Source organism: Petaurus breviceps, unplaced genomic scaffold (assembly GCF_028583685.1).
Source record: "Petaurus breviceps papuanus isolate PSGF00001 unplaced genomic scaffold, PetGlider_PUasm1.0 90466, whole genome shotgun sequence".
NCBI lineage: Eukaryota > Metazoa > Chordata > Mammalia > Diprotodontia > Petauridae > Petaurus > Petaurus breviceps.
The window spans coordinates 697068-709762 of record NW_027187260.1 but is presented as its reverse complement, the minus strand read 5'-3'; the positions used below and the strand labels follow the sequence as shown (position 1 = coordinate 709762).

At 35.4% G+C, this 12695-nt stretch overlaps 1 protein-coding gene across 1 annotated transcript in view; it reads left to right on the top strand.

Moving 5' to 3' along the window:
- The window catches only part of DNAH14 (dynein axonemal heavy chain 14), a 412217-nt gene that overhangs the window by 273685 nt on the left and 125837 nt on the right, over positions 1–12695 (top strand). The window contains exons 54-56 of the mRNA XM_069062634.1: positions 1686–1853; positions 2509–2601; positions 5230–5427. Of these exons, the coding sequence (XP_068918735.1) occupies positions 1686–1853; positions 2509–2601; positions 5230–5427 (459 nt within the window). The remainder of the gene's footprint in view (positions 1–1685; positions 1854–2508; positions 2602–5229; positions 5428–12695) is intronic.

Genomic DNA, 12695 nt, shown 5'->3' with positions numbered 1-12695 from the left:
GAAGTTTGTGAAGCTGCTAAAAATGTTGTCAAGCAGATCATTGAAAGAAACAAGCCAACTCTATTTGCCAGGTTTTCTCTTTTTAAAACATCAATATGTTCAGCATCAGTCCTACTGAACTACTATTGGGACAGCATCTCAAGACCTGCCTCAGCCATATTTTTCCAGATTCACATGAAAACATAGTAAATAAGTTAGAATATATTCCAGATATTTGCACCTGTTAGTTCATTACTATTATTACAAGAGTCATTTTAATGATTTGAGTACCAGTCACCATAATTGATGAGGATAAGGCATCTTGAAGTTGTGGCCATATTGAGATATCTAAATAGATATGTGCAAAAATGGAAATGTAGAAAGGATACTAGACTGGAAGTCTGAAAACTGGCATTCTAATATTAGTTTTGTCACCAAACGGATCTAAGACTTTGAATAAATCACTTTAATACTAGGAACTAAAGTTTCCCATCTATAAAATGAGAAAGTTGGGTTAGATGATTAAGGATTAAAGTTCTATCCAGTTCTAAAATTCTTTGATTTTATCATTGAGTGCAACAAACTTAGTTCCAATTTGGGTGAGGGAGAAGACAAGAAATTAAAGCCACAAAAGCTATTTGTTTTGAGATTATAACAATGAGAACTTAGACCCTTTATGTAGAAATCTGCTGTTGTTAAAGTCACACATTAAAATCCTTGGGATTACATGCTATCTCCTATTTCACATTTTCTCCAGAAAAATAAGTTTATCTTATCTCTAACTTTTGCATATAGATGCTAATCCAGAAATAGCTACCTCAATCACTCTTGAGAATGTGTAAAAGTTACCAAATCATGTTTTAAATGAGAATTCTTAGAAACACATAGGGTTTCTATGCCAGTCTGAGAACTTTTCCTAAGACTTCATAAAGTAGTAACATTTATGTGACCCTAATGGTTATGAACCTAAATACAACACAGAAATTTGTTTGAGATTTTTTTTCCTTCAATAGTAATTTAGTTAAAGACACTGCTGAGTGTCACTGGTTTAGAAGTTCCCAAGTTCCCCCTTGTAAATACCAAGTTTGTATGAAGAGCTGAGAACACCACAAGACAGGCTGAGAATTTCACTAAATTAGGAGATAAAAATAAAGACCATAGCAGTAGACCACCCAGTCATCCATAACTATACTTGGTACCAGGGACAGGATAGTGAGACGGGATTTCTACCAGCAGAGAGTCAACATTGCTACAACAGTTGTATGGCCTACAAGACGGTGGAATGGAGTGTGTTGGAATATCTAAAACACCCCAAGGTTGAAAAATCTATGTAGGCTTCTACATTCATTTAATTTCCATGAAGGGCTACAAATGGCTTTGGAGGATGCTGTGGAACCTAAGACTCTGCTTTCCCTGTCTGCAAAATATCTTACAGTCTTTTAGCCAAATTTCACTTTGGTACCTTAAGGCCAGATCTTCCCACAAATAGAAACATTCTTATCAGCCACCAAGCAGTAACATTTTCCAAAGTTTCACCCAGATTATAAGGTTGAACACACAGAAATCCCTATGACATTCCCAAAAGAGAATCTGGGCTCTTTTTGATATGATCATCTCAGACAACAAGGGGTTGCATTAGTCTCACTGATAAGTAAAATTGTGTTTTATTGGATTCTCTTTTTAAAAATTGAATTTTCTTCTCATAGATTGTATGGCCCAGAGACAAAATAATGGATGATTTACCTTTGTATGTGGATTTTTTGGACATAAACAAACCTCATAGAAGAAGGATCTATCAGAACTGTAATAACCAGAGAAAAATTGCAGATATACTTTCTGAATTCCAGCTGTCATTGGGTTCAACTGGTTTTGAGGTAATAAGAGATGTTACATAATCTGTTGCCAGTAACTACTGCCTTAAATTTTAAAGGAACTTTTCAAACATATTGGACAGGATTCTACCCCTCAGGTTTCAAAATGAGCTCTTATAGCTATAAAGCTTTGTATCATTTTGCCCCACCCCCATGATTTTAAAGATGAAAAAGTCAAGTTTGGCAGCAAAGCTGTAAGGGGGTAGCATCTAAGGAAAAGAATTGATGGAACAGAGTTGGGAAAGTGATATAAGATAGAAATTACACAGAAGAGAACAGGGAAAGGGTTCACAGGACCAGAAGTTTCCTCAGATGCCAAGTAGTCCAATGAATAAAGGTTCTTTATAAGACTACTTCCTTGAGGGGACACCTCATGGGGAAGAGGAGAAAGATAGCAGCAGCTACAAGCCCGTTTTGGATTTTTCCCCCTGTTTCTTAGTATCAAGCATGTGATAGTCATTCAACAAAGAAGAGAAAGTAGTGGCACAGGATGGTCTTGTATGAGTTATGCATTATTGAAATTTTCATCTCTCAGATTAATATTTCAACCATTTTAAAGACATCATTGTTAAAGTTCCTTCTTTCATTCCTCTCTCCTAGATATTCCCCTACCCTGGTACCAATGAAATTTGTTTATTCTTTCCATTTCCTTTCCTAGCTTTCAAATTCAATGGTATTGTTCAAAGAAGCCACAGAACACATTTGTAGAGCTGCAAGAGTCCTTCGACAGCCAGAGAGCCACATGTTTCTGGTGAGAAAAGAAAGCTTACAAATAAATATTTAAACTCTCAATCTATAGATAAGAAATCCAGTAAAAATGGTTTTCCTTCCGAATGTTTCCTTAGCACTGGCCATTGAAAAGCACAATGTTTGGAAGTTTATGGATTTTTACGAAAAGATTTATTGGATGTCATTAAGTTGTAAATCCATAAAACTGGATAATAGTTTTCCAGCATTTCACATAAGACACCATTAACACATAAAATAATACCAAAATAGATTATGTGTGTACGGGTATGTGTGTGTGCATAGGATGGATTTGGCACCATCTAGTGGTCTTTTACATGAGCTCACTTTAATCATCTTTGTTCGTGTGACCTGCTTTGAAAAAATGTTCCACTAGTTTACTTAAATAATATTATGCCAATGTTCCTAAAATTATGAGCTTTAGTAAAAAAAATTATTTAGAACCTAGAAGTTGAGAGTCACACACCTAGAGAAGCCCCATCATACAAATAAAATTAAAAGTTAGAATAAGACTTTGAAGTAAACAAATAAGCCAAGGCTTGTGTCATTGAAACTTTGCTAGCCAGAGCCATTGAAACAAATGAATTATGTCTAGGGGTATTAAACCATTAAGAATTTTTGCCCCTTTATAAATAACATCACCAGCAGGATCCAATTCATTTACAGTGCTACTGTCTACCCTAGGGGCACTGACACACATGAGGATATAAGTAAATGATATTTTGCAGAATATTAGTATTAGAGAGAATCCCAGGGGTCATCTGGTCCAAACTTAGAATCCCTTCTACAACATGACAAGTGGTCATCCAGCCTCCATTTGAAAATCTCTGGGGCAGGAGAATCCATTATCCATTGGGTCAACAACCCATTCTACTTTTAGACAGCTTTAATTACTAACAAGTAATTCCTTACATAGAGTCTGTCTTCCTTTACAGCTTCTCCCAAATGCTATGACTTCTTCCTTTTGGTAAGAAGCATAGAATCTAGTCACCTAAATATATGCACAGAATTACTTTAGACATCCTTTTACAGATGTATGGAGGTAATAAGAGAGTAGTTTTCCAATTACCTAAAGATAAAGAGACTCTGTGAATTGCCCACTTGTAATCATGGGATCATATATTTAGACCTGAAGGAACTTTAGAAGCCATCTAGTCTGACCCCCCTCATTTTACAAATTAGGTAACTGAGCCCATAAAGCTTCTGTCTTTTTATTGTATCCATTTTTTATAGAAAACTCAATAATGATTTTGAATAATAAAATATGATAGTTCACATAGGTAGTAAGATTCACAGGTGGAACTTTAACCTAGTTCTGACTCCAGGGCCAGGGCTTATTCTAATCCAAAGAATGCAGCTCTGAAAAAGGGATTGGATAAGAGTAAGAAAAATGAAGAGCAAGATTGATGGGTTACCATGTTACTATAATTACTTTCTGGATCTCACTCACTGATTCTTTTCTATATCCCTAGAAGATACAGCCATATGCATTAATTAGGCTTAGCTGGAGTCATCTAGCAGCAGTCAAAAACATCACTATAGGTAATGATTAGCACAAACTGTGATACATTTTGGCTTAAGTCTAGACACATATGCAATAGATTGTTCTTTGGGATTCCTAGAAACTAAAGAATGTGCATATTTTATGATGCGAATTATTGGTGTTTATAATATATGTGTGTGTATTCAACAATACCTTTACATACCATTATTAGACTCCTTGAGGACATATGTATAACTTAATCAAGGATGACTGAGTCAATAAAAGGCTGTAGACATGTCCCAAGACCATATAAATCATCAACGTAAACTTTGGAAGAAGCTAAGAGCTTCAGGGGTAAAAAAGGACCAGCCTCAGTGTTGGGATGACCTGGGGATCGAATCTGGGCTCAGATACTTAGCACCACACCCAGAAATAACTGGCTGTGTAACCTTGAGCAAGTTACTTAACCCCAATTGCTTAAAAAAAATACGAAAAAGGACCTTTTGGGGAAGTGAACAGTAAGTTAAGAAAATGGATACCTGAGAAAAGATTTGGATTTCTGAACTATGGATTAAATATAAATGGTAGACTCTACCTAATGAGAACAACTAAACTTAATTCACCAGGAGTTTTGCAAATATAAGACTGTCTTTACAGATCATGTTCAAATTTGGTGAAATGTTCTCATGTTGCTTTTTCAAAGGGCTCTTGAAAAAAAAAAAGTGTGATGTGGTAAATGTAAGAAAGCTATCTTAGGAACCCTTAATAGGGATAGGGACCAGCCCTGTTATTTCACTGGTATAAGGAGTTCCCTGATGAGGAAATTCCCTCTATTGATGCATGTTGGCACCTTTTCTGCGATTTATAATCTTAGTTTTCTGAGAGGCAGAGGAGGGGCACTGAGGGATTATGTGACTTGCCCTGGATCACATAGCCAGTACATATCAGAGGCAAGACTGGAACAGAGGTCTTCCTGCTGCAAAGCCAAATCTCTATCTGCTATAGGATAGGACTTTTTAAAAGCAGACTGAGAAGAGCTATCAAAAATCTAAGCTATATTCACTCTCTACTCTTACCATAAACAAAATTATTTGTTGAAAGATTTCTCAAAACATCTGTTTGTTTCATAATCCATTTTTTCCCCTAAAGATTGGAATAGAAGGATGTGGAAAAGAAACATGTGCCACCCTTGCCTGTTATTTGGGAGATTGCAAGCTTTACAGATTATCCACAGCTCGTACTTATGGCCACCTGGAATTCAGAGAAGACTTAAAACACGTCTTTCTGCAAACAGGACTAGAAGGAAAGCCCACTGTTTTGCTTATTCTTGATACACATCTAACTCAGGTAAGCAGCTTTTGTTATGGATCATTGTTTAAAAGACTGATGTGTAATATATCCATGCTGCAAAAAGTGACAATTCCATAAAGCCTATTTTCCTTCCTTACCATTCTAATTCATTAAAGATATTTGGTAAGGCAATCTGAGTAATTTGATTCAATTCCCTAATGAACGTAGAATGCCTGATTGATGCTATAGTTACTTGGTTTTCCTAAATGTCCTCTGTTTTAAGTCAAAAAAATTTCATGTTAGTTTGTTCAATGCCTAAACCCATTTCTACTAGTAGATTAAACACTTGAAAGGACAAATTAATTCCTTTTTTTTTTTCACAAAAAATTTAACATTTTTATTTAAAGTTTTGAATTCAAATTCTATCCCCCCCTTCCCTTCTTCCTCCCTGAGATTGTGAGCAATCAGATATAGATTATACATATTCAATTATGTAAAACATTTCCATATTAGTCGTTTTATATGAGAAAACTTGAGTAAAAGGAAAAAATGAAAGAAAGCAAAAAATAGCATGCTTCAGTCTGTATCCAATCAATATCCATTCTTTCTCTGGAGGCAAATAGTATGCTTCTTCATCAGTCCATTGAGACTGTCTTATATCATTGTAGTGCTGAGAATAGCTAAGCCATTCACAATTTTTCATCGAAGTATATTGTTGTTGCTATGTAAACATTCTCCTGTTTCTGTTCACTTCATTTTGCATTAATTAATGTTAAGTCTTTCCAGGTTTTTTTTGACATCATCCTGCTTGTCATTTCTTACAGCACAATAATATTCCATTATAATCATATTCCATAGCTTGTTTAGCCATTCCTCAATTGATAGGCATCCCTTCGATTTCCAATTCTTAGCTTCCACAAAAAGAGCTGCTGTAAATACTTTTATACAAATAGGTCCTTTTCTCTTTTTTTGGATGTATTTGGGACATAGGCCTAGCAATGATATTGCTGGATCAAAGGATAGGGCATAGTTCCAAATGCCTCTCCAGAATGGTTAAATCAGTTCACAACTCCACCAGCAGTGCATTAGTGCCTCAGCTTTCCCATATCCCCTCCAACATCCAGTATTTTCCTTTTTTTTTGTCATATTAGGCACTCTGATGTGTGTGAAGTGGTACCTCGGAGTTGTTTTAATTTTCATTTCTCTGATCAATAGTGATTTAGAACATTTTTTCATGACTATAGAAGGCTTTGATTTCTTTGTCTGAAAACTGTTCATATCCCTTGACCATTTATCAATTGGAGGAGGACTTGTAGTTTTATGTATCTGACTCAGTTCTCCATATATTTGAGAAATGAGCCCTTTATCAGAGATACTTATTGCAAAAAATTTTCTCCCAGTCTTCTGCTTTCTTTACAATTTTTTTACACATTGTTTTGGTTTATGCAAAAACTTTTTAATTCTATATAATCAAAATTATCTGTTTTATGTTTTGTAATGCTCTCTATATCTTCTTTGGTCCTAAATTCTTCCCTTATCTGTAAATCTGACAGGAAACTATTCCATGCTTTCTTAATTTGCTTATGGTGTCACCCTTTATGTATGTATAAATCATGTACCCATTTTGAACTTTTGGTATATGGTGTGAGATGTTGGTCTTTACCTAGTCTCTGCAGTACTATTTTCCGGTTTTCCCAGCAGTTTTTGTCAAATAATGAGTGTTTTTCCAAAGGCTTGAATCTTTGGGTTTATCATATACTAGATTACTATGGTCACTTACTATGATGTAATTTGTAATCCACTGATCCATCACTCTATTTCTTAGCCAGTACCATATTGTTTTGATAATATCTTTATAATACAGTTTGAGATCTGGTATGGCTAAGCACTTTCTTTTGCATTTTTTCATTGATTACCTTAATATCCTTGAGCTTTTGTTTTTCTGGCTTAATTTTATTATTTTTTCTAGCTCTATAAAATAATTTTTGATAGTTTGATTGGTATGTTACTGAATAAACAGATTTTTTTTATTACATTGACTCATCCTACCCATGAACAACTGATATTTTTTCCAAATGTTTGGTCTGACTTTATTAGTGTGAAAAGTGTTTTATGGTTGTGTTCATTTAGTTCCTGGGTTTGTCTTGGCAGTAGACTCCCAAGCATTTTATAAATTTATACAATTATTTTAAATGGAATTTCTCTTTCTATCTTTTGGTAATATATAGAAATGCTGATGATTTATGTAAGTTTATTTTGTATCCTGCAACTTTACTAAAGTTGTTAAAAATGTCAAGTAGTTTTTTTAGTTGATTCTCTAGGATTTTATAAGTATAACATAATATCATCTGTGAAGAGTGATAGTTTTGTTTCCTCATTGCCTATTCTCATTCCTTTCATTTCATCTGTTATTGCTATAGCTAAGGTTTCTAGTAAAATATTAAATAATAAATGTGATGAATTTATTCTTGATTGTATTGGGAAGGTTTCTAGCTTATCCCCATTTCAGATATTGATTGCTCATGGTTTTATTTTTTTCTTTTTTTAATTAATTCATATGTTAATTTTTAGTTTACATCATTCATTTCCACAAGATTTTGAGTTACAAATTTTCTCTCTGTCTTTCCTCTACCCATCACCCCAAAACAGCGATCCCACTATATACCTCCTCCCCCAATCTTCTGTCTCCTATATCCTCCCCCATCCCACCTCAAACTTTCCAGTAGGGCAAGATGGATCTCTATACCCCAGTGCCTGAATATTATATTTCCCAGTTGCATGTAAAATATATATATATGTAAACATTTGATTTTAAAACTTTGGGCCCTGGATTCTTTCCCTTCCTCCTTTGTCATTCACCCTTACTGGGAAGATAAGCAATTCAATATAGGTTGTACTTGTGTAGCTACAGAAAACATTTCCATAGTGGATATATTGTGAAAGATTGACTATATTTCCCTCCAACCTATCCCACCCCCCATTTGTTCTGTTCTCTACTTTGACCCTGTCTCTTTTCAAAAGTGTGTGCTTACAACTTCCCTCCCCCCCCAACCTGCCCTCCCCTCTATCATCCTCCCTCTCATCCCTTTTCCCTCTACTCTCCTCTAGGGCGAGATACTCTATTTAGTATATATATCATTCCCTCCCTAAGCTAAATTCAATGAGAGTAAGGTTGACCCATTCCATTTTGCCTTCTTCTTCTTCCCCTCCATTGTAACAGTTTTCCCTTGCCTCTTCTATATGTGATAATTTACCTCATTCTGTCTCTCCCCATCTCTTCTCATTATATTCCTCTCTCAACCTCTCAATTTCACCTTTTAAGTATCATCCCTTCCTATTCAACTGGTCTTGTGCCCTCTGTCTATGTACACCTGTACATACGTATAAACACACTCACATATGTATTCAAACACCCATATACCTTCCTATGTAGATATATGTATGTATGTATACATATATATACATTTATATTCCCTTTAACTATTCTCATACTGAGAAAAGTTTCATAAGTTACAATTATTTTTCCATGTAGGAATGTAAATAGTTCGACTTTGATAAGTTCCTTATGATTTCTTTTCCATGTTTACCTTCTCTTGCTTCTTGTATCTGAATATCAAATTTTCTATTTCTTGAAGGATGATTTCTAGGTTCTTTTTTTGATCATGGCTTTCAGGTAGTCCAATAATTTTTAAATTGTCTCTCCTGGATCTATTTTCCAGGTCAATGGTTTTTCCAATGAGATAATTCACATTGCCTTCTCTTTTTTCATTCTTTTGGATCTGTTTAATAGTATCTTGATTTTTCATAAAGTCACTAGCTTTCATTTGTGCCAATCTAATTCTGAAGGAATTATTCTCTTCAGTGAGCTTTTGAGATTCTTTTTCCATCTAGCAAATTTGGCTTTTTAAGGCATTCTTCACCTCATTGGCTTTTTGAGCCTCTTTTGCCATTTGAGTTATTCTATTTTTTAAGGTATTATTTTCTTCAGTCAGGTTGTTGACTCTCTTTTCACGATTTTCTTGCATCATTCTCTTTTTTTTCCCAATTTTTCCCCCATTTCTCTTAGTTGGTTTTCAAAATCCTTCTTAAGCTCCTCTATGGCCTGTAACCAGCTTGTATTTTTCTTGGAAGCTTTTGATACAGGAGTTCTGACTTTATTTTCTTCCTCCTGTTCCTTGTTTTGATCCCTTTTGTCCCCAAAAAAAGGAATCCAAGGTCAGATTGCTGTGCTTGCTTTGCTTCCTTTGCTTTCTCATGTTGCCACTCAATTACTTGATTTTTGAGTTTTTTGCCACAGTAGAACTCTGCTTCCAAAGAGGAGAGCTTTGTCCCAAATCACTGGGGTTTTCACAGTTGCCAGAGCTATTAGTTGTCTGCCCTCTCTAAAGCCTCCACCAGCTCTGGCACCTGGTCACATGCCCCACGACCTCCACCCTAGACAGCTATCCAGATCCAAGCAGGTTAAAGCAAGAGCAATTACCCATCAGAATGGTTGCTTGGTCCCCCTACTATCTGCAGGCCAGGAGCTCTGAAGCAGCCATGCCACAGTGGCCACCGCACCTTTGTCTTTGGCATTTATGAGTTGATAATTCTGGAAACCTCCACAGATGCTGATGATCCATTCTCCCAAAGTCCCTCCAGCCAGAGCTGGTCATGGCCACCCTGAGGCTAAAACCGGGGGCTCAGCTCTGCTCCCAGAGCACTGCAATAGACCCTTCCTGCTGGTCTGCTGGGCTGTCTTCAGCAGGAGGTTTGTTTCTCTCTGTCACTTTGTGGGTTCTGTAGCTCTAAAGTTTTTTTAGAGTCATATTTTATAGGTATTTGAGGTGGTTATGGGGGGAGTGCAGGGAGTCTTCCTGCTTCTATGCTGCCATTTGGCTCCTCCCCTGCTGATGGTTTTAAATAAATATTACTTAAAATTTTAAATTAAACTCCATTTATTCCTATGCTCTCTAATGTTTTTAATAGGGATGAATATAGTATTTTGTCAAAAAACTTTTCTGCATCTATTGAGATAATCATGATTTCTGTGGGTTTTGTTATTGATATGACCTGTTATGCCAACAGTTTTCTTAGTGTTGAACCAATCCTGCATTCCTGATATAAATTCCACCTGGTCATAGTGTATGATCTTTGTGATATATTGCTGTAATCTCTTTGATAGTATGCTATTTAAAATTTGTGCATCAGTATTCATTAGGGAAATTGGCCTATTATTTTCTTTCTCTGTTTTGGCTCTTCCTGGTTTGTGTATTAGCACCATATTTGTGTCATAAAAGGAATTTGGTAGGACTCCTTCTTCACCTATTTTTCCAAATAGTTTATATAGTATTTGGATTAATTGTTCTTTAAATGTTTGGTAGAGTTTGCTTGTGAATCCATCTGGTCCTAGGGTTATTTTCTTAGGTAGTTCATTAGTGGTTTGTTCAATTTCTTTTTCTTAGATTGGGTGTTTTAAGTAATTTATTTCTTCCTCTGTTAATCTGGGTAATTTATATTTTTGTAAATATTCATACATTTCATTTAGTGGTCAAATTTATTGGCATATAATTGGGGAAAAAAGTTCTTAACAATTTTAATTTCCTCTTCATTGTTCATAAGCTCATCGATTTCATTTTTTACACTAGTAATTTGGTTTTCTTCTTTCCTTTTTTTTAACCAAATTAACCAATTGTTTAGCTATTTTATTGGGTTTCTTTTCATAAAACCAGCTTCTAATTTTATTTATTTTTTTCAATGGTTTTCTTACTTTCAGTTTTATTAGTCTCTACTTTGGTTTTCAGGATTTACAATTTCATATTTAATTGGGGATTTGATGAATTAATTCTTTTGATCCCATAGGATGACATTACCATTCTTATGATTCCCAACTTGGAGTTATAATTTACTTCTTTTCTTTAGCCTCATCTTCCCAAAATAATTAATCACCTTGTCCTCCTGATTCTTTGTTGCCAATGTTTCTTGGATTTTCAATTTCTATTCACCATCCTAATCTATATCCTCATTATCTTATTGTTAAGTATTATTGAATCTCCTTTCAATATGAATTGTAATTCTTAATATAGATGATAATGAGTAGGCTTGTGGGAATTTCACGTAATGTGGTCAGACTCAACACAAATATTCCTCATATTCTTCTCGAACTGGATGGGACCTTAGCACAGAATCATAGATTTGAGAGTGAAAAGGAAGATCAGTAGCCATCTAGTCTAGTCCAGACTCTAAACAAAATGTCTGCTTCTACACAGATGAAAAGTGGTAATCAAGCTCTTTCTTAAAGACCTTGGTTGAGAGGAAAGTCAATACCTCCCAGGTTAAATTATTCCACTTTAGTATCTCTAAGTGTTGAGAAATTTTTTCCTTACAGAAAGGTAAATTTATGTCTTTATAAATTCATTGCCCCTAGTTCTGCCAACTGGGAACACATAGAATGAGTATTTCTTCTTCCTTATGATAGCCCTTCATATATTTTAAAGTAGCTATCATGCTTACCTTAAGCTTTCTCTTCTCCACTTGGAATATCTCCAAGTCTTTCAACTCATCTGCAACTTATGAACATCCCTACTAAACTGTGGTACCACCAACTAAACCCAACACTCCACATGTGGACTAACCAGGGTTGGGTGTAACAAAACTATCTCCTGAAGTCTGTGGCTTTCTGAATGTATTTTAAGATATCATTGTCTTTTTTTCACTTCCATATCTTCTGTTTATTCATATTGAGCTTTCAAGTCCATTCACGTCTCCATTTCTTTTAAAGATAAATTTCTACCAAATTGTGCTCCCCCTCAGTCTTGTACTTTGTATTTGAGCCCACGTATGTGACATTTTCATTTATCGCTATTGAATTTCATTTTGCTAGATTCACTCCAAAAAATCCATGGATCAATTAACATTTATTCAGCATTTACTGTTTTTTGGACACTGTGCTAAGCACTATGAATATAAATACAAACCAAAAGAAACACAATCCCTGCCCTCAAGGAGTTTACATTCTAATAGGAATGACCACACCTAAAAGGAAGATGAAAAAGCAGAAGGAGGTGCCTACATGAGAGCATAATAGAGAAAGTTGAGGGTTAACTGTAGAACCTGGAGGAGAATGAAGACATAGCTGTCCTGGGCACTTTCCATAAAATAGAAATTCTGAAAGAAACCAACCAGAAGAAGGGACTAAAAAGGGCAGAATTTTTCAGGGTAAGAAGGTGGGGACAGAGTGAACTTACATGATGAAGAGGTCACAAAGGCAGAGTGAGAAGGCTTCTGTTGGCATGGTGGAGAAAGTCTAGAGAGTCAGGGATAGAGACTGGAGAGGAATGGAGACA